Source organism: Erythrolamprus reginae, chromosome 2 (genome assembly GCF_031021105.1).
Source record: "Erythrolamprus reginae isolate rEryReg1 chromosome 2, rEryReg1.hap1, whole genome shotgun sequence".
In the NCBI taxonomy this organism is placed as follows: Eukaryota; Metazoa; Chordata; class Lepidosauria; order Squamata; family Dipsadidae; genus Erythrolamprus; species Erythrolamprus reginae.
Window position 1 is genome coordinate 270,226,078 of NC_091951.1, and position 22,115 is coordinate 270,248,192.

Below are 22,115 nucleotides of genomic sequence, written 5' to 3' on the forward strand. Positions count from 1 at the left end.
GAGGCCCCACGGAGGCTTCTCCCCGCCTTTTCCGGCCCTGTTTCCTCCCAGGAGATTCCTAGAGAGGCCCCACAGAGGCTTCTCCCCGCCTTTTCCAGTTACAGTTTCGGAGTTTGTAAGTGGAAAATGGTTCTCGAGAAGATGCAAAAAAATCTTGAACAGCCAGTTCTTATCTAGAAAAGTTCGTAAGTAGCGGCGTTCTTAGGTAGAGGTACCACTATACTTAGTTCTACCAGATAAATTCACAGTAGTAACTGTGAGAGCGATCTAGGAGTCCTAGTGGACAACCATTTAAATCTGAGCCAGCAGCGTGCAGCAGCTGCCAAAAAAAGCCAACACGGTTCTAGGCTGCATTAACAGAGGGATAGAATCAAGGTCACATGAAGTGTTAATACCACTTTATAATGCCTTGGTAAGGCCACACGTGGAAGACTGCATTCAGTTTTGGTCACCATGATGTAAAAAAGATATTTAGACTTTAGAAAGAGTAAAGAGAAGAGCAATTAAGATGATTAGGGGACCGAAACATATGAAAAACGGCTGCAGGAACTGGGTATGTTTAGTTTAATGAAAAGAAGGACTACGGAAGACAAGATAGCAGTCTTCCAATATCTCGGTGGTTGCCACAAAGAAGAGGGAGTCAGTCTATTCCCCAAAGCACCTGAGGGTAGGACAAGAAGCAACAGGTGGAAACTCATCAAGGAAAGAAGCAACTTAGAACTAAGGAGAAATTTCCTGACAGAACGATTAATCAGTGGAACGGCTTGCCTCCAGAAATTGTGAATGCTCCAACTCTGGAGGTTTTTAAGAAGATGTTGGATAACCATTTGTTGGAAATAGTGTAAGGTTTCCTGCCCAAACTGGGGGTTGGACTAGAAGGCCTCCAAGGTCCATTTCCAGATCTGTTGTTGTTGTTGCTGCTGCTGCTGATGATGATGATATCATCATCATCATCATCATCATCAATTATAGACTCCTTGCATTGGTATGGCTAGTAAAGGGGTCAAAATGAATTCCATAAACCCATATTTTTTGACAAATGGCCCACCTTCTTTAACATAGGTTTGCTAGAATTATATAATAAACACTGAAATTATAGATTCAGATTTGAATTGTACTCTCCTAGAAATATTAGACTGCTTCGTTGGTTGTTTGGTTGGTTGCTCTGCTTTTGTTAGGTCAACATTTTTCTTAGCATAGAAGACTCCTAATTCCAACCAATAAGCTTCCTTGAAGTTGATTCTGAGTAAACATCACAGGATTGCATTTGAAGTAGAATAACTTTCCTTAATGATACCTAATTTCAGAAAAGTAAACGATTTAGGAAATAATAGTGAATAATCCTGTATCCAATTACTAAATATTTTACAACTTTTGTTATTTTTTTAAAAAAGCTAAATAAACTTTAAAGTATTTAAAACAGAATACTTTAGTCATTATAATACATAACACAGAGAAAGACAATATCCCAGATTTTTAAAAAGAACATATTGTTACCCAAAACATGGGGATTGGATTATTATTATTATTATTATTATTATTATTATTATTATTATTATTGATAATAATAATACATATGCTTATTGTGTTCTCTACCTCCCTCCCTACCTCTCCCTCGCTAATGGACCTATCGCTAGATATTGAAATGTACTACTTGTATACGTGCAAAATGAACACGATGAAAGAATAATCAAACAAATGGAAGGATAGATTAGGTAGTGGTTAAATGTATATCTCACATTGTTGCCAACATTTTGGGAGTATGATTTCCATATCAAAATATGCATCTAAGGTCAGGATAACATTGTGCCAATATAAGAGGCATTAATGGCTATGTAATTCTAGAACCTGGTATATCACCATGGAGGAAATGACCTTAGTCAAACTTTAAGTAAGTTATAAAACTTGAAAAATGTTTCTCAGGGAGATTATATTTTTGTCAAAGTTGTGGAAGCCAACTGCAGCTTAATGATCCCAAAATCAAGATTATTTAACTCTGAATTTGAACCTCTGCCACATGAGCCTGTTGAATCTTTTCCCAAAGCTATGGGCAGCCTACATAGGGAAGAACTAAACTTGACTTAATCCTATTCATGGAAATCGGGGTGATACCAAACTGAATTTTTTTAAAAAAATAAAAATTTAACTCTGATGAGATTCCCAATTTTGGGGTCTTAAGTTAACCTATCTTTTTCTGCCTTTATGTAATCTGCATCTTCTTCTTCTTCTTCTTCTTCTTCTTCTTCTTCTTCTTCTTCTTCTTCTTCTTCTTCTTCTACTACTACTACTACTACTACTACTACTACTACTACTACTACTACTACTTTTACATTTCCCTATACATTTCCTGTGATGCACATGCTATCTTAAGTTTCATTGATTTGGTTCATATTTCCCAACTTGTATTTTTTATACAATATGTTTTTTTCGGCACACATGGTTTTATAGATCTTGAATTGCAATAATCAGGAAGTGTAGAACAGCCTACCTTGAAATCTGGCTTGTGTTCAGACTGAGAAGTGTGACTTACATAAGCATGCAATGAAATACAGACCAAACCAATTATTCCACCTTCTTGGGATGTGGCTGTTTTTTCAGAATCCGAAGTGAGAACAGTTCAGGATACATCGCATCTTTAGTAATGCGGTCATTTTCACAATTCTAGAAGTCGAGAGAAGTGTTCAACTTTTACAAAGCTCTGCTGCTTCCCTTCTATTCCATTGCAGCAGCTAGGCCAAAGATTTCCCAGATGGTATAATCTCTATTTTTCACCCAAACTCTTATTCACTTGATATGGCACAGTCATGATGGCATTTACTTAAGGATTTTTTTTCCCCTGGCTTGCTGAGGATGATATTTGCTTGTACACTTTATATATTCATTATTATTGCATCACAAGGCATCTAAAGTTTATATTGGTAAATGGAAACCTGTATTGATTGTTCCCAAGTATTTTAAAAAATGTTTTCATTTGTTATTTTATCGGTGGAAGACTTTTCAGTACAATGTTCCCAAAGTGTGCTCTGCAGCAGAAGATAGCTGAGACAGGGGAAGTAAAATCTCCATTCCCACTCCACTCGAGGGGAAGGATACTGCAAAATCTCCATTTCCTCCCCAATCAGCTGAGACACGGCAGCAGATAATAGATGGGGATGGGGCCAGTCAGAGGTGGTATTTTTACCAGTTCTCCGAACTACTCAAAAGTTCCACTACCGGTTCTCCAGAACTGGTCAGAACCTGCCGAAACCCACCTCTGTTGCTTTCTGAATCTTTGTGGTGTCATTCACTTCCATTCATTGTTCCCTCTTCTGTGATTTGACTTTGTTGTCCACTGACATTTCCATGCAGTAGATACTTTAAGAGAAGATATCAAGATAATAGAAACTATCTATTATCAGGCATGCATAAAAAGGCCAGCCAGGATACAAGGTAATTTTTAGGGAAAGGGGTTAAGAAATCAAGTCCATAACTCTTCTCCTTTCCCAAGCAATCTTCAGATGCAGATATTTTTCTCCATGATATCTGAAATTTACTAAACAAAAGACTAGGAAATACAAGTTTACTAGACTCTTCCGTTTACAATTGAGTCATGGTGGTGCCTGAAGATGGTTGGCCATCAGCTAAGCTGAAAATGGGCCAGACTCATCCCCAAATTAGGCCTTTCTACAATATTTTTTGAACCCCAAATGATTTGTTAGTAAGATGTATTTATGCAAAATCACCAGTTTTTTTTTTAAAACAATAAGTAATTGAGCAATCCCTTTAGCTCCCCAAATAACAATGTAAATTATGAATGTGTGATTATGCTTAGTGAGATTTTTCAACTATATTTAAGATTGGAAATATTACAGGCATATTTTTAGTATTTTAAGGCACGCACATACAGTATTTACATATCCCAAAAGTGTATTTTATTCATGTTCAGAAAATTTATTAAGAATAACACTAAATATATTTTCTTTGCTCAGCAGTTTCTTCAGAAACAGGAGACACCAAAGTCCAACCCTGTGTTAAATTTGTTTTTTCCTGTAAATCTGGTTAATTGACTGGGATGCAATCAATTAGAATTCTTTCATTTCACAGAACAGAGTTGGAATGAGAAGGACATAAATGAAGCTGGGCTGCAGTAGCCAAATTCAATGGCTTTCCAGAACATGCCATATTTCAGCCTTAGCCACCTGATAATAAAGAAAAGATTAACTTTCAAAAATTAAATTAGATGTAAAATTAATGTGAGTTATTTTTATGAACAATTCTCATGAAAATAGCAAGATAATTAATGGTGATGATGGCACATGAATTAGGCCCTAGCAAATATTTACAAGTAACAGGGAATAATAGCGTGCTTAAAAATGTACTCAAATGATTATTCATTTGGTTTGAATAGGAATGCGTTATTTAAGCAACCTTGTTACCTTCTTTTTAGGTGTTTATGGGCAACTACAGACATTCTGCTCCCCTCATTATACTGACAATCAGAGAAATATACAACACATTGGAGCTTGTAACATGGTCCCTCCCTTTGAAGATTGTTTGGTACCGACATCTATGGGTCAGGCAGGTTTTGATGTTTTCCATAAAGCATTTTCAGCACATTCTGGAATTACAGGTATGACAATTATAATATTGTGTATGATACTATTACTTAAAATAAGTACATGCTCTCTTATACATTAGTGGTTTCATAAACAATTCCCGGAGACGGGTGTGATCAAATTACAAATTGACTCTTTTTTTGCAATTTGAAACTCAGGTCGCAACAAGATATACAACTATCCAGCTGCAGAACCATCATCATTGGAACTATGGTTCAGTTTTAGTTCAGATCCTTTCTCACATTATTCTAACTTGTGGAATATTGCTTTATTTCCATATTTATATCTTATTGTTTATATCTCTCCAATGGAAATAATTCCTCACACTGAATAGATTGTAGTTTATATTATAAACTATGAAGATTAGATTATTTCCTATGACAATTCAATATCACCCTATAGTAACTTTATAATTAGCAAACTTACCCTCAAGATTCTTGAAGTCTTATAGACATTAAGCCAGATTCCTGTATTAACTGTAAACACTATGATGGAAAATAAATAAATGAGAGGCTAGATGAAAATTTCTATTTCCACGTTTCATTACATCTGGTATCCTCTTTTCTGGGTTTTTAAAAAGGTATCCAAGAGACTAAAGACAGCCTCCATATTTTAAGATTGTTCCCAAATGCATAATGTTTATGAATTGATTCAGTCGCCATCAAACATCAAGTAGTAGGGATATTTGTGAAAACCAATAGAAAAAATATACATGATAAATTCTACATATTAATAAATAAGTGCCTTGATTCTGTATCTACATTTAATATTTCTTTTTTTAAAATATTTTTTTATTAAATTTCTTCATTAAAAAACATATAACATACAATAAAAAAGAAACCTCATACAATACACAAATATAATACATAAGTATATGTAATCAAAAAGAAACATAATAAAAAAATAAAAAATAAAGTCAATAAATACTAAAGAAGAAAAGAAAATCTAATCTAATCACAACAAGTATTAAATAACAATATATTAACTTATATTTATTTCATGCTTTGTGAGAAGAAAGGAAAAAAAACCCTGAGTTTAATCTTGTCTTTCATCTGGCATTGGGTTATCGGTGTCCAATCATTCATCTTGGTTTATTAAGAATTTGTCAATAAGTTCATTATTTGCTTACCGCCTTATGTTAAGTTTATATTTAATATTAGTAACTTAAAAATTATTTCTATAAATAAATTACAAATATATAAATAAGGAAGTCCATTGTAACTTCCAAAATGAAACAATAAAAAGAAAATATATATTAGAATAGTATATTGTTATTTGTATTGTAATTTTAGTTTTCTTTTCTTTTTGCAAACCAATCATTAAAATACTTCCAAATTTTATAGTAGTCATTTAATATTTCTAATGTTCAATCCCCTGTCCTATCCCTGTTTCAAATTGATGACAAAACACTTTTCCTCCTTCAGCGTTCTCAGTTGTGACAATGTTTCTTCTCTTAACATCCCTTTCTCTCCTAACACACACTAGATCTCCAAATATGCCCAGTGAATCCCAAAATTGCTTGCTACCGTTTTTTTCTGTCTAAAATCACTGAGTTTTTCAAGTTAAGTTTGACTAATGTCTAAATATCTTTTATTTTTCTCCAGTTTATGATTTTCCAATGGCCTTTGGTGATCCATTGCGCAATGGGATGGAAGATACAAGCTTCCTTCATATAAATGCTGTGGATCGTTGCCCTAGTCAACTGTCTTCACTTTATATGGAAGGCTAAGGAAGTACAGACTACAGCTCTGCATATCACCTCAACCATTCAGCCTATTAGATCATCTTCTGTTGGTCTCTGAAACTACTTGCTCAAGAAATAAAGAAAAATCCCAACTTCACAGCTGCAACTAATATAGGGTGTTGCAAGATGTTGGGCATTTGCCAAATGTGAGCAATTGCTTTTAATTTGGCCTTTTCTGTTGCGTAACCATTTCCAAAAGAGAATGATTACTGCACTGCTTAGAATATTTTTCAATGAAATGTTGGAATTTTTAAAAACTCTCTTGGAGGAATTCTAAAAATGGTCAACAACAATAAACTTCTCACAAAAGAAGATGTTTAAAATAAAGAACCTGTCTTGCAGTGCTTTGAAATCTAAGCACGTAATCTCGCAGGACGGAGGGTGAAAAGGGAATGTATTTTTTTGATGATGTGATGTTGGTAACAATGGTACAATTTGAGTTTCTTTTCATCATCCAGTATTAACCGTTAGCTTAAAGAGGCGTGCTGGTGATATTTTTTTTTAGCCATGCTCACCTGCAGAAAATTTATTCTACTGGATTTATGCATTATAATTTAATGTTTATGTTTTAATGTGATGAATTCTCCATAGACCGTTTTAAAATGTAGATATATAGATTTAGAATTGATATTCTCCATTAATGCTGGCAAATAATGTCATTTTCATAACTTTCACAATGTTTGTTATGCATGGGAGAAAGATAAGAGCAGTGGTCCGAATTAGCAGGGAGTTTATCTTTCCTCTCTGCTATCCTAATTGTACCATTCAAGTGGAGAACCAAATATAGCAACAGAATTTGGGAGGAAACTGAACATTTCCACTGAAGAAGAGGAGAATTAAATACCTTCTCCCAAATTTGAAGTTCTGATCAAAAACATTTCAGCCTGGCATGTTATTTCAGATCTTTGAGGTCACACATAGTTACATTCAACAATTTTGTACATCTGTGAGAGATATTTTGTACTTTATTCATCATGTATTTTAAAAGTTTATTTTTCCCACATTAATATTGCACATACTGTATGCTAGTTATATAAATCTGATGGGGTGTTTTCCTACTTTCTGCCCCCTTTTTGCTAAAAACAGTTAGCACATCAGGTATTAACTCCATTGCAAAGGCTTTTGTGGTTTGGTTATAAATATGTTTGGAAAGTAAAATGTGGATTTGCCTTTCAAGGTATGTTTTTGTCATAGATACAGAGATATATAATTCAAACCCGCAGCCTTCTTTGTTCATTGTTTACTTGTGGCTTGTTTTAGTCATACTGTGGCCAACTCATTTGACAAATTTCTCACTGTGCATTGTCTTTGGTAATGACCTGTTATCACTAAAGAAAAAAAAATCTGTGAAGATGTCAGCCAAAGGAATTATTGTACATAAACTATAGTAAGAATAAGTAGAAAGTTTCTAAAACCATCATCCAAGCTTCCAAAATCCTGATATTGAATTATATTTATATTTATTAAGGTGCTTTATGAAATTATGGGTACAGTGTAGCCACATTTTAAAATATCCATTACTAGTATAAAAGCAAGGTACCATTACTAGTATAAATGCAAGCAAAATAAATCTGTGTGGCGATTCCCTTGCTGAACTAGATCTTCATTGCACTTTACTGCATTCCTCTGCAAGTTAAAAAGATTTTGTATCTAGTGATGAAGAGGCAGCATCATTGTTATAAAAGCATGCGTTCAACAGTGTCAAAGCCTTCTGTTTGGAGAGTGGAGTTCAGGCTCTCTTCTTCCAATTCTTACATAATCGCATTTATCCATAGCCATTTTTCATAAGAAAGTGCCTGTACATCCTTGAAAATGAGTATTGAACATAAATAAATAGATGATGACAGATAGATAAGATAGATCAGGGGTGTCAAACTTGATTTCATTGAGGAGCGCATCAGGGTTGTGTCCAGGTTAATCCCCTCCCACCTCTAAGCATCCAGGAATCTTAGCAAAGCTTCCTTTGGACAGCCACAGATAGAATTTCTTCTAACCTTGAATTCTGAAATGTGTGAACAAACATCACACTTCAGAATTCAAGGTTAAAGGAAATCTTACTTGTGGTCACCCAAATGAAGCTTTGCCAGTTTTACAAGAATTTGCCTAAGTTTCTTGAGATTCATTAGAACAAATTAGTGCAAATGTCCTTCTGGTAAAAAATTTAATGTGCTATGGAAACTGCCATGCTTACAAAGAGTGATTCGTTTTCCCTGAACACTCTATGCCTTCCCAAAATCATACTAACACGTCTACTTCACATTTCACTAGCGATATCACAAAATACACAGGAAGACTAAATCTGATGACAAAACTGGGGCTCTTCCTTATTTGGTAAACAGTACCAAACAAAACAGGATCATAATACAAATATTTTGCATCTCTTAAGTTTGGGAAAGTTGTCTATTCTTACCAGTATAAAGGAGTTTGATGCAAGCTATTTTTGTGTGAAGATGCAATTAATAAGCATTATTATATTAATATATAGAATAGAATAGAATTCTTTATTGGCCAAGTGTGATTGGACACACAAGGAATTTGTTTTTTATGTGTATGCTCTCAGTGTACATAAAATGAAAGATACATTTGTCAAGAATCATGAGGTACAATACTTAATGATTGTCATAGAGTACAAATAAGCAATCAGGAAACAATCAATATAAATCGTAAGGATATAAGCAATAAGTTACACTATATGTAAACTATATGTAGTTTACAGAAAGACTGCTATGTTGTGCAACCAACCAATTTCCATTGCATGGGATTTTAATCTGTATAGCAGAGATCTTCACACTTGGCAACTTTAAGACTTGTGGACTTTAACTCCCAGAATTCTGGGAATTGAAGTCCACAAGTCTTAAAGTTGCCAAGTTTGGGGACCCCTGCTGTATAGGAACCAGAATTTCCATACACACAACAGCGAGGTACCTGCTTTCTGTACAGCCATTTAGAACTGAACAATGTGAAGAAAACCACTGTAGGATTGAATTGTAATTATTACATCCTTTCCACTAGATAGTGCACAAACCCATCCTCCAGCCCACCTCTTCCCCCCCCCCCATCCTGTCCATGGAAAATTTATTTTCCACACAGTTCCGATGGTCAAAAAGGTTGAGGACCACTGTTCTAATCTCTTGCAAGAAATTCATGATTCTTTGGAAGCTTGAAAATAAGCAAACTTTCTTTTCCAGGCTGTCTGGGATAAATCAGGGATGGGACCTCCTGTCTGTTCTTCAAAAGCATTTATATCCACGTTAGGGAAAACTATACACTGGAGTTAATATAAATGTCACTTTTTAGTACTGTTCAATGCTATTATTACAAAACCTTAAAAAAAAATATATAATTGTGTTTATTACTCATGTTTTGAGTGTGCCATTTCATAACAACTTGCTTTTTTAATTTGTAAAACCAGCACTTTTTATGTGTATTTTAAAAATACAGATAAAATCAAAGAAATGAATTTTAAAGTTAACAGGTTTTTGAACACAAAGTAGAGTGTCTTGTATAATGTTGTTCATGCAAAGCACTTTGGGAAGAGAAGAAGGTATATGCGACTGTCTTTTCTATCTAAGAATTTTTGTACATATTTTTATACACTACTTTATAGAGAGTTGAATTTCTTATACTATGTTGTACATCTGGCTGATTTTGCTATAGTTGGCATCTATTCATTTTATATCACATTCCCTAAAAAAATTAGTGTGACTTTTTCTATTAATATATATGTTTTCTGATTGGTTACAATTAATTTTCATATAATGGTAAGTTATTTTTTGCCTTGTTTCATGAAGTCTTTTTTTTTAATATGAAAGGTGAAATGAAGGGTTTGTGCACATCATAAACACAATAAAATAAAACTGAAAATGTGTAACACACTAATCAGACTCCAAAATTTTATTTCAAGATCTGGTTTAAAAATGAAGTTTACTCGACCATCATATTTCATTACAGGGATTGATCGTGGCTTAGCTCATTTTTATAATGTAGGTCTACAAAAAAAAAATTTTCATCATCTAACTCAGTGGTTCTCAACCTGGGGGTCGGGACCCCTTTGGGGGTCGAATGACCATTTCACGGGGGTCGCCTGAGACCCTGGGAAAAGACAAATTTCTCCTGACATTATGAACTAAAGCTTCTATTCTGGCATCTTGGAACATATTTTTACAATCCGACCAATCAGGCGTTTACAGTGGGTGCATCTCGCTGACCTTCCTGCCAATCAGCTCAAAGCTCTGTTGAGAGAATTGGTGCTAGACTTATGGTTTGGGGTCACCACAACATGAGGAATTGTCATAAGGGGTCACAACCTTAGAAAGGTTGAGAACCACTGATCTAACTGTTGGGGCCCCTTCACTTCCTGTACGGCTGATCATGGATTCTGAGGATCAAGAGACGGGTGTGGGTTGGTATCCTAGGCCAGTGTACTTGGGACCCAAGTCTGATAGTGAGGAGGTCAGAGGCTGAAAGCCCACCAGGGCCTGGTGCCATGAGCCCAGGAGAAGAGGAAGAACTCGATGCCAGGGTGCACAGAACTGACAGGAGACCTGAATGGCTGAGCAGGAGGAGGTCTCTGCGTGAATAGATCTATAGCTTTGCTGGCTGAGGAATTCTGGGAGTTGAACTCCACAACTCTTAAAGTTGCCAAGGGTGGAGACCCATTTATTAGTGATCCTTCTACCAAACTGTCTGGTTTTGATCTTCACTTTTTCTGGACTAAATTGAACCGAATTAGGTGTGATACTGGAAGAAGTGCCTCCACCCTGTATCAGTGGGGATGGAAAGATTCCCCTTGTGATTGTGGTGCTGATATGCAAACTCTTAAACATATGGTGGAAGATTGTCCATGACATGTGTTCTCTGGTTCTCTAGAGGTTCTGCATGAAAGAACACCAGAGGCGTATATAAGAACTTGGGTTGTTGAATTGGACATCCAGTTATGATGCCACTGCCATTCTCCCATGGAGGTTTTGCTTAGAATTACATAGACTGTGTATATATGTTTACTTCTCTTCTATCATGTTCTCATCATATGTTAACTAATAAACCACTATACCTAGAGAAATAAAACATGTCTGAATGCAAAGAATATATCATGATGGTGGAGTGACCAAGCCATTATTTAATTATTTATTACATTTATAAATTCATTTACAGCATCGACAAATTTATCATATATTTATCATATTTGAAAATTGCTTATCTCACATAAAGTAAAACTGTAAATGTCAGAAATCAACAACTGTATCAAAATAAATACGGTTTGATCATATCCACAGTCCTATAAGATTAAAAAGTGATTAAAAATAATATTTGATAAAACAACTATCCTAAAAAGAAGATGACAACGAAGGAAGTTCTAAATAAAGCTAATGTCAAATTTCCCAACTGATTTTTGCAGGAATAGGAATGTTTATTCTTTTCAGCTTTTACATAGTCAAGCCCTTTTCACAATTCTTAACTTATCTCTTCTTTGATTCTATCAGAACATTCGTATTTGAAAGTCATATATAGAAATCATTCTACCACATCTTTTTTTATGCCATTTATAGATTTACAGCCAAAGTAAATTTCCCAGATCGTCAGCATCATTAATGATTTACAAAAGGAATGGACTAGTTTAGTGAATTGTGACAAAGCAGTTTTTATGTTCTTATTATGTTGACAATATACCTTTGAAATAACTAGAAAACAGCAAGTCATACATTATTTCAATTAAACGATACGTGTATATGTGGGTGACTTGTAAATGAGAGGGAAGATGCTACAATATTACCATATATTTAATATTTCTTCATGCAATGATCCAAATATAGACCATGAATTTTCATCTGAATGGTCACATCAAAACAATGAAAATAAGATACACAATATTACATAGAAAATAGAAGCACGTGAATCAGGCAATGTTATTATGTGACTTTATAGAAGAATTTATGCTGGTAGATTCAAAAATTGAGATAATAATGCTTTTTTTAAAAAAAAAATCAAGAGCACTCTATTGTCCCTTTTACCATTCCTAGAGCAGTAAAATTCAAAGTGTTGTTTATGACCTATAAAGCCCTTCATGGCACCGGACCAGGATATCTGCGAGACCGCCTTCTGCTGCACGAATCCCAGCGGCCGGTTAGGTCCCACAGAGTTGGTCTTCTCCGGGTCCCGTCAACTAAACAATGTCGTCTGGCGGGACCCAGGGGAAGAGCCTTCTCTGTGGCGGCTCCGACCCTCTGGAACCAACTCCCCCCAGAGATTAGGACTGCCTCCACCCTCCTTGCCTTTCGTAAACTCCTTAAAACCCACCTCTGTCGTCAGGCTTGGGGGAACTGAGACATCCCCCCCTTGCCTATGTAGTTTTGTGCATGATATGACTGTGTGTATGTATTTTATATATTGGAGGTTTTTCTTTTTAGACTTTTTAATGTTAAATTGTTATTTTAGATTTTAATTTATTAGTTTTGTTACCATGTATTGTTTTTATCACTGTTGTGAGCCGCCCTGAGTCTGCGGAGAGGGGCGGCATACAAATCTAATAAATAATAATAATAATAATAATAATAATAATAATAATAATAATAATAATAATAATAACAACAATAATAATAATAAAAAATAAAATGTTTGTTAAAGTCATTTTTAAAAAGTGGTTTTCAACTGGGTCTAAAACAGGTCTCTCCAAAGTGGTCAGTATTAACCTCCAATCATGAAGGTGGTAATGATGGTAATGATTGATCATACAATCAATTACTTGCTTAACTGGGTTTGGCATTTTCTGACCACATTCCTTCCAAGGATCTGGGACAGGCAGATGTTATTATTTAATAAAATTAAAGGTATTATCAGAGGATGTAAGCTGTTCCAAATGAAGTTGCCTTTTCCGATGGACTGGTGATGTTTTTGTCAATGCCAATAGTGTTCAAGTGATGCTCCAGCTCAGTGGGTGGGTATCAATTTTTTTGCTACCAGTTTGGTGGGTGTGATCGGGGGGAGGACATGTGGCTGAGGGGGCATGGCCAACTTGACATCACTCATGCCCAGGCCCACTCAGTCACATGATCCCCAACTAGTCATGCCCACAGGAAAAGGTAGGAATTTTTTGGGAATTTCCACTTATCTATCCCCACCCTCCCTTTGCCGGTTACTTCTGTTTCCCCTTCTTTAGTGGTCCTAGCCCCACTTCCTCCCCCACTACCTTCTCTTTGTTTGGGCTGTTTACCTTCTATGGCGGCTGGTCCAGAGTCCAGAAGGCAAGCTGACTGGAGTTTGCGGAGGCCTCCATACAGCCGCTGCGGCAGGCCACTGAAAAGTACCACAGGCCACCAAAAAGTACTGCAGGCACCAAAAAGTACAGGAGTTCACAAAAAAGGGGAAGAGCCTTCTCTGTGGCGGCCCCGGCCTTCTGGAATCAACTCCCTCCAGAGCTTAGAACTGCCCCCACCCTCCTTGCCTTTCATAAGTTACTGAAGACCCACCTATGTTGCCAGGTATGGGGTAATTGAGACACCCCTGGGCCCACACAGTTTATGTATGGTATGATTATGTTGTATGGTTTTAATGAAGGGTTTTTAGATATCTTTTTATTATTTGATTTGTTATATTGTAATTGTTGTGAGCTGCTCCAAGTTCCCGGAGAGGGACAGAATACAAATCTAATAAATTATTATTATTATTATTATTATTATTATTATTATTATTATTATTATTATTTATTGCTGTTATTGTTTTTAATAATAATAATAATAATAATAATAATAAATTATCATTAATAATTAAAAATAATAATTATTAATAATAATAATATTTTTGCTAACAGTTATTATTCTTGTTTTGTTGTTGTTATTATTATTATTATTATTATTATTATTATTATTATTATTATTAAGAACTCAATAGGTTGATAGAACAGAATGGAATAGAATTCTTTATTGGCCAAATGGAATTAGACGAGCAAGGAATATGTTTCTGGTGCATAAGCTCTCAGTGTTACATATAAATGCCAAATCTAATTTAAACATCAGCAACCCATAGCATTGAGCCATTAGATAATTCCATGGATCCTTTGGGCCAATGTTGGGATCAGGAGTGACCACTTTGGAAAACTCTGCTCTTAGACCCAAGTTGAACGCCACTTTTGAAAATGACTTTGATCTCTTCCTTTTTAGAAAGAGATGACGTAAAAGGCAGCAAACACTGCCAACGTTCATTCCACATGCTGGTTGGACCCATTCTGTACCTCCTCAGCCCCAACAATTCCCTCTCTATAAATGTTTGTCGTGTAGATGCCAGACAATGCATGACTGCACCCGAACCTATTGGTGGCTTCCCATTTTTATTATCCACGATTGTAAGCAGGCGTTTCAGGCATGCCCTACTGAACCATGACTCAAATAAACTAGGAACAGGACCTAAGGCAGGGAAGGAAGGGGGAGAGGGGGGAGTAAAATACATGGGAAAAGAATGATGCAATAACATGCCTCCTCAAGAGGCCACATTCTTTTGTGGGCCTTTGTATTGTGCTTAGTGTGATGTAGAGTATTAACCATGCCATGCTGAGGAAGGTTGGGGAAGCTAATTTCTAAGCAAAGGCTGCAAATATGAAATAATGTATTATTCAGGCAAATGCGTTCATCAGTTACTTGTCTGCTCCTAATATTATTTAACTCTTTCCTCTCCCTTGAACAGGGATTTACCCATCAGGAAAAAGATATGAAAATTCTAAAATAATGTTGGGGGAGTGTATTAGGGATGAAGCAAAGTACGAATTCCCCAACATGGTTGCTCTGCCCAATCTGGACAAAGTCCAAGAAATGTCCTATTGTGTTGCTTCAGAAGCCAAAGATAACATAAGTAACATAATTACTATTGATCTGTAGGACTGTATTTCCCAACCTTGGCAACTTGAAGATATTTGGACTTCAACTCCCAGAATTCCCCAGCCAGCGAATGCATTGGTTGCCGATCAGTTTCCGGTCACAATTCAAAGTGTTGGTTATGACCTTTAAAGCCCTACATGGCATCGGACCAGAATATCTCCGAGACCGCCTTCTGCCGCACAAATTCCAACGACCGGTTAGGTCCCACAGAGTTGGCCTTCTCCGGGTTCCCATCGACCAAACAATGTCGGTTGGCAGGACTCAGGGCAAGAGCCTTCTCTGTGGCGGCCCCAGCCCTCTGGAATCAACTCCTTCCAGTGATTTGAATAGCCCCCACCCCTCCTCGCCTTCCGTAAAATGCTGAAGACCCATCTTTGTCGCCAGGCGTGGGGATAATTACCACCTTCTCCCCCCTTTTTTATTATGTTTTCGGCTTCACTGTATGATGGATTAGGTTGATGTGTATGATTGTATAGTTGGGGATTTTAATATGTATTAATGTTTTTAAACTGATTTAACTTTTACTATTAGATTTGTAATGTATTGTATTACTATTATGTTGTGAGCTGCCCCGAGTCTTCATAAAATTCATAAACACTATCTGAATCTGAGTCCTCAATATCTTCATTATCCTCCAACTGATCAGGAGTATGTACAACATCCCCATCCCCCTGAAGGCTCTCTAGAAGCCAAAAACACCATCCCAGAGCCTCTGTGTGAGCCAAAAATCAGCTGGCTGGCACACACATGCACGTTGGAGCTGAGCTAAGGCAATGGCTCCCATGGCAGCAGATATGGCTCTGCGTGCCACTTGTGGCACCTGTGCCATAGGTTCACCATCACTGGCCTAGTATGTCTTCTGTATAGAGCCCGAGTCTCACTGGCAGGGTAGTTAGAACTACTACTCGGTAGACTTTGAGGTTTGGATCCATCAGGCATCTGGGGCGGAACCACCTAATTGGTTCCACCTCCTTGCGGGAAAGGATTGGAGCCAGGAAGTCAAGCTGCAGTAGAAAATGGTCCGACTATGACAAAGGCAACACTTCTAAGCCCCTTAGTCTCAGACCATTACTCAGTTGCTCAGAGAGGAATACTATGTCAGGTGCGTGCCCCCCCTCGTGAGTCGGACCCTGTACTACTTGGGTCAGGTCCATGACTGTCATGGTGAACTCCTGTGCCAGTCCAGAGGTTTCACCGAGTGACGGCAGGTTAAAGTCCCCCAAGACAATAAGTCTGGGGAACCCCACCGCCAACCCGGCTACCTCCTCGAGTAGCACATGCAGGGCTTGTGACACGCAGCTGGGAGGCAGGTACGTGAGAAACAAGCCCACCTGAACCCCTAAGTCCAACTTCAACTGGGGGGGGGGACTCGCAACCCGCAATCTCTGAAGCAATGAGTCTACGCAGGCAAAGGCTCTCCCTGACTATAATACCCACTCCTCCCCCCCTTCCCTGGGGTCAAGACTGATGCCATATCTGAAACCTGGCTGGGCAAATTTCAGAGAGAGGAACTCCTCCCTCCGGACCCAGCCAGGTTTCAGTTACACATGCCAGGTCGGCCTCCTCATCCAGGATCAGATCCCGGATGAGGAGAGCTTTATTTACCACCGACCTGGCATTGAGTAGCAGCAACCTGAGCCCAGGGCCAGAATTAATGGGTTGTGGGCTGTACACGATGTGTCCATAGGTGGCTGGTAAGGCATACACAGGCACAAAATGTTCTGCCACATGTTAGGCAGACACGTATGGGCACCACCGTTGCAGTATTTGCAGCTCTGGCTTTACGGAGTGCTCGCTTCTCTTCTGCTATGAATGTTCTTCTGGCCTCTTCTGGCAGCCTTGGTGGTTCAGCACGCACCATGTTGGTCGATCTTGTGCCAGAGTTTCCCAGGAGGTGGTGTCAATATCGAGGGACTTGAAGGAGGCTTTCAACGTGTCTTTGCAATGCTTGCTTGCTTGCTTGCTTGCTTGCTTGCTTGCTTGCTTGCTTGCTTGCTTGCTTGCTTGCTTGCTTGCTTGCTTGCTTGCTTGCTTGCTTGCTTGCTTGCTTGCTTGCTTTGTTCTTTGGTTTGTTTGTTTGTTTGTTCGTTCATTCATTCATTCATTTATTAGATTTGTATGCCGCCCCTATCCGCAGACTCGGGGCAGCTCACAACATTAGTAAAACAATGTATGACAAATCTAATATTTAAGTAACTAAAAACCCCTTATTAAAAAGCAAAACATACACACAAACATACCATGTATAAATTATATAGACCTGGGGGGAGGGGATATCTCAATTCCCCCATGCCTGACGACAGAGGTGGGTTTTATTTACCACCGACCTGGCATTGAGTAGCAGCAGCCTGAGCCCAGGGCCAGAATTACACTCATCACCAGTGCCCAGGGTTGAGCTGGCGGAGCCAGAACAAGGGATCGTTATTAAGCAGCAATCCCTCGTTCCCCTGGAATGGCTAGCTCCGTTTCCTTTTCATGTTACAAATATGAGCTTCTAGAACTAGAAGATAGATTCCTGGCACAATGAAATAGCCCATTTGAATAAATAGGAAGCCCAGGAAGGGTTATAGAAGTTATGGGCATTGCTTAATTACCTACATAAGGAAACTGAAATGAATTTTTTTTTGCTTTGCACGTAAGCAGCTCTCTGACTTTGCTGTGCTCCTGAAGACTGAAGTGGAACCAAGCGAAGAAAAGCAAGCAAAAGCCTAATATTAGATTTCTGTTTAAGGATTCAAATTGCACTTGACTATCCTTCAAGAGAGATAATTTGGGCCTGTCTGCATGGATGACTTCTGTTGGGTTGAAGTTTAGATTTATCTGAGCCCACCATCTCCACTCCCACCCCAGCCTCCTCACTGGAACAGTGGACAAATAAAGCTTTTCTGTCACTCTTTGTGAAGTTGCTCTATCATTGCACAGAAAGCTAGAATGGCAACTCTTAATTATGATTTCTCACTGAAAATGAAGACTTGTGTCTCGTGTCTCTCTTTCATTATTAACAGCCTTGCTTCCTGACTTGACTTGTTAAAGGCCCCTAATGTCACCAGAAAAGAAAAGACTTTTATTGCGCTATTTGCAAGTAACAGGTTTGGCAGCATTTCCAGGCGAGTAGCTAATCATTAACCCCACTGGCATCATCCTCTTCTTACAGAAGTGACATTATTCCTGAGATGTTTTTCCATGGGAATGAATAGAACAATTGTAAATTTAGATGTGTGAATGAGGATGCTCATACCCAGCCCTCATTCTTCCTAAACTCTAGAGGGGAAATTCTTCAAGGTCTGAATGCACATAAAACAATCTCTCTGAATGTGCCAGAGATTTGGCTTTGATTTATGCACCCAGAGATGGAGTGAAGCAGGTTTGGAAGCCTCTCTTTAGCAAGAACGACATTTTAGTTTGAGAGATTGGCTTGGGAAGCAGTGGTGGGGTTCATTGTTTTTACTACTGGTTCAGTGGGCGTGGTTTAGTGGTCATGTGACTGGGTGGGTGTGGACAGGAGGGTGTCAGGCATCACTTAGCCTCCTGTACCACCCTGGGAGCAAAAATGGCCCACAAGGGGGCACTGCACCCCCCCCATACCCCATTTTACACCTAGGAGGCTTCCCTGAAGCCTTCTGGGAAGCAAAAATGTACTGTGGGGTGGTGCTCCCATGCACTCCTTTATGCTCCGGGCCCAATTTTGGGACTATGAGACCTCCCTGCACTTATCTGGGAGCCAAAATGGAGCTCATGGGGACTTCAGCCAGCAATTTAACTACTGGTTTGTCTAAACCAGCAAGAACCGGCTGAATCCCACCACTGGCCAGAAGGAATTTGGGAAATACTTTGAAGAAAGCCAATTCAGACTAAATTGGATTGATCAGGTATGTTTATGTGCAAGGGAAGCTGGACTAAAGAGCACAATCAGATGTAATGGGATGGAGATGGGAAGGGGTTGTCCATTTTTAAAATAATCCCTGGTATCTCTAAGGACAAGATATGTTTAGTTGTATGCAACTTCTTTGTGGCTAACTCTCAAATGTTTGGATTCAGTTAGAGGAAGAACCGAAGATGAACAAAAGGATGAAACATCTCCACATTTTACTTCAGCAATGAGTAAATATCAAAAGACCTGCCCTCCGAGATTATTTCCAATTTCATCATAGTATCTGAATCAGGCATTGTGTGGGAGGCTGCCCTTACCCTGAGGCCATCTATGACCTTCCTGGAAGCAACATCAAAACAAATACACTGTAACAGTGGTTGCACTGACTCAAAACTAAAACAAGGATTATTTACACAAGGAAGGTTGTTGTGTATGGGTAGAAAAATTCTGAATTTTTTTTCTTTTCTTCCCTTCTGGGCTCTGGGTATGTTTTTCCTATCGCAGTAAATGCGGTTGAATGTCTATAATTTTAGAAGAGCTGTGCATACATGTGTGTATGTACATACACATACAGTTTATATAGTAGATAATGTACATTTTTGTGTGCCTGTATGTAATATGTATGTACACATGTGGCACATATAGATAGAATTAAATAGTATATTTTGGATGTTCATTAACAGTGAATAGAGAGCGAAATTGTATCTCTTTGAGGCGAGGAGAGGATTAACCCTAATCTAAACCCTTGACGTGAGTGATGTCAAATTGACCACCTTTAAGGCAGTCACATGACCTTTAAGTCACCCCATCACTGATATAAAAAAAGACCACTTTTTAATTATGCCAGAATGGATATCCCCAATTGAAGCTATATGTCCCCCTAATTTATTGCAAGAAGGTAAAATATGGAAATACAGGGATATATTAGATAATCAGTGGAATCTGAAAATGAGACAGGAATTATTGAATACAGGTGTAGTAATAGATTGGTGGCAATATGCACAGATTAAGTCCAGATTCCATAAAGACGTAAGAACATATATATATTTAGAAAAGATAACAACATTTTAGGCAAATTATTAATCACAAATCAAGAAAAATTGATCGGGAAATTATATAAATATTTAATTGCAAAACAGTAGGTTGGATATTAAAAGATAATATGATTAGTTGGTGTAGAAACTTAGGCAAAGAAATAGATTTAAATACATGGGAAAAGGCGTGGACATATAATTGGAAAATAACTAAGTCAGTTTCTTTCAAAGAAAACCAAATTAAGATGTTTTACAGATGGCATTTACCACCTAATAGAATTTCAAAAATGTTTCCAAGTAAATCACCTAATTGTTGGAAATGTAAAACAGAAATAGGCACTTATTATCATACATGGTGGACTTGCTCAAAAGTAAAGAGCTACTGGAACATGGTAGAAAGATGGTTAAGAGAAATAACACAGCAAGAAATTAAGAAAACTCCGGAATTTTTTTTATTAGTTATCTCAAATAATAAATATAAAAAAGAAATATATTACTTAATGATTTATATATTAGTAGCTGCTAGGATAGTTTTTGCACAAAGATGGAAAGAAATGGAGACCCCGAAAGAAGAGGAAGTACTTAGGAAAATTATAGAATGTGCAGAGCTTGACATGATGACGAGGCGGTTAAATAACCAAGAAGAATCTGAATTCTATAATATTTGGCAGAGGGTATATATCTGGTGGGATTTAAAAAATGTATAAGGATGTTGAAATATGAACTCAAAAAGTTAAATATACTAGAAAAAATAAGTTAGGTAGTGATGTTTCATAACAGAACGTATTTCTTTGATTTGATTTAACTTATATTCAGGTTTTTTGTTTTTGTTTTTTAGAAAATATATATAGTTCAATATATCATTAGATTTGTTTTCAAATAGCGAATTGTAATAGGTATTTCTATAATTCTCTGAATTGATCTAAACAATAATATGTTTTTTCTTTTGTACAATGAAGACTTCTATTTTGAGCAGAGTGAATGTAGCTCCTTTTTATGTTATTTGTTGTGTATGCAATGTCTGTCTTTTGAAAAACAATAAAAATATTTTTTTAAAGAATAAAAAAAACCGTCACATGATCATCAAGCCACTCCCACCTGGTCACATGGCCAGCAAGCCACACCCACAAAATAAGCCAAGGTCACAGTGTGGTAGGAAAATTTTTTGCAGCCCTTCACTGGATGGCACCCATCTCATGATTGAACCATGAAGTCCACACTTCTAATCCTGTAACTGAACTTGGATTCCTTATTCTGATCTCAAGCCTTGCAAAGTGGATTCAGCATCTGCCGGCATCCCTGTGAAAGAAAACAACTGAGATACACAAGGGTTTCAGCAGAGATATCAAAGTTTATTAAAATCTCCCTTCATTGTTAACGTTCTTGGGAAAAAGTAGGTTCTGCCAACTCTTTTAAAAGCTGATTTTGTTCCTCCACTATTTGCACAGCCTGACACTCATTTTCTACCACAGGGCTCTTGAGATTTACCTTCAACAGGGTGAAAAGAAAAGTTGGAGAAAAGACAAATCGGAAGATTAATATTGCCGTTGTTTTAAAATACCCAACTTCTACTTTTTAGAAAAGGAAGAAAAGAAAATGGTGTGGGGAATAAAAATAATAAAAAACAGCTTAAAGAAGCTGTGAGTCTTTTAGGCGCATGATTTATTCTATAGCACAATATACCAAGAGAAAAATTTCTGTCACTCCCAAAGAATTTCCAGGGGATGCCAGAAGATTACAATAGAACAATGGTTACCCGGGAGCTTGTTTCTCTAATCCACAAAAAAAGAAATGAGGGTTTTAGCCTTCCTCTTATTCCACAGGAAGAAGAAAATAAGCAAAATGTGATGAACTTTTCAAATACATCCTGCCATTTCTACTTTTTTGGTATGTTTTATTAATGGCACAATTGAGCCCCCCCCCAACAATTTTCCTCTGTTGTTTAGGGCAGGAGTCCCCAAATTTCTGGGAGTTGAAGTCCACCAGGATTAAACATTGCCAAGG

At 37.5% G+C, this 22,115-nt stretch overlaps 1 protein-coding gene across 4 annotated transcripts in view; it reads left to right on the forward strand.

The window, feature by feature from the left end:
* GLIS3 (GLIS family zinc finger 3) overlaps window positions 1-10,215 on the forward strand; it is a 195,460-nt gene extending 185,245 nt beyond the window's left edge. For all 4 annotated transcript variants that reach the window (XM_070742593.1, XM_070742595.1, XM_070742594.1 and 1 more), the window contains 2 exons: window positions 4,427-4,609; window positions 6,200-10,215. In XM_070742593.1, coding sequence (XP_070598694.1) covers window positions 4,427-4,609; window positions 6,200-6,324 — 308 coding nt within the window. In that variant the 3' untranslated portion in view covers window positions 6,325-10,215. The remainder of the gene's footprint in view (window positions 1-4,426; window positions 4,610-6,199) is intronic.
* Window positions 10,216-22,115: the final 11,900 nt, after the last annotated feature.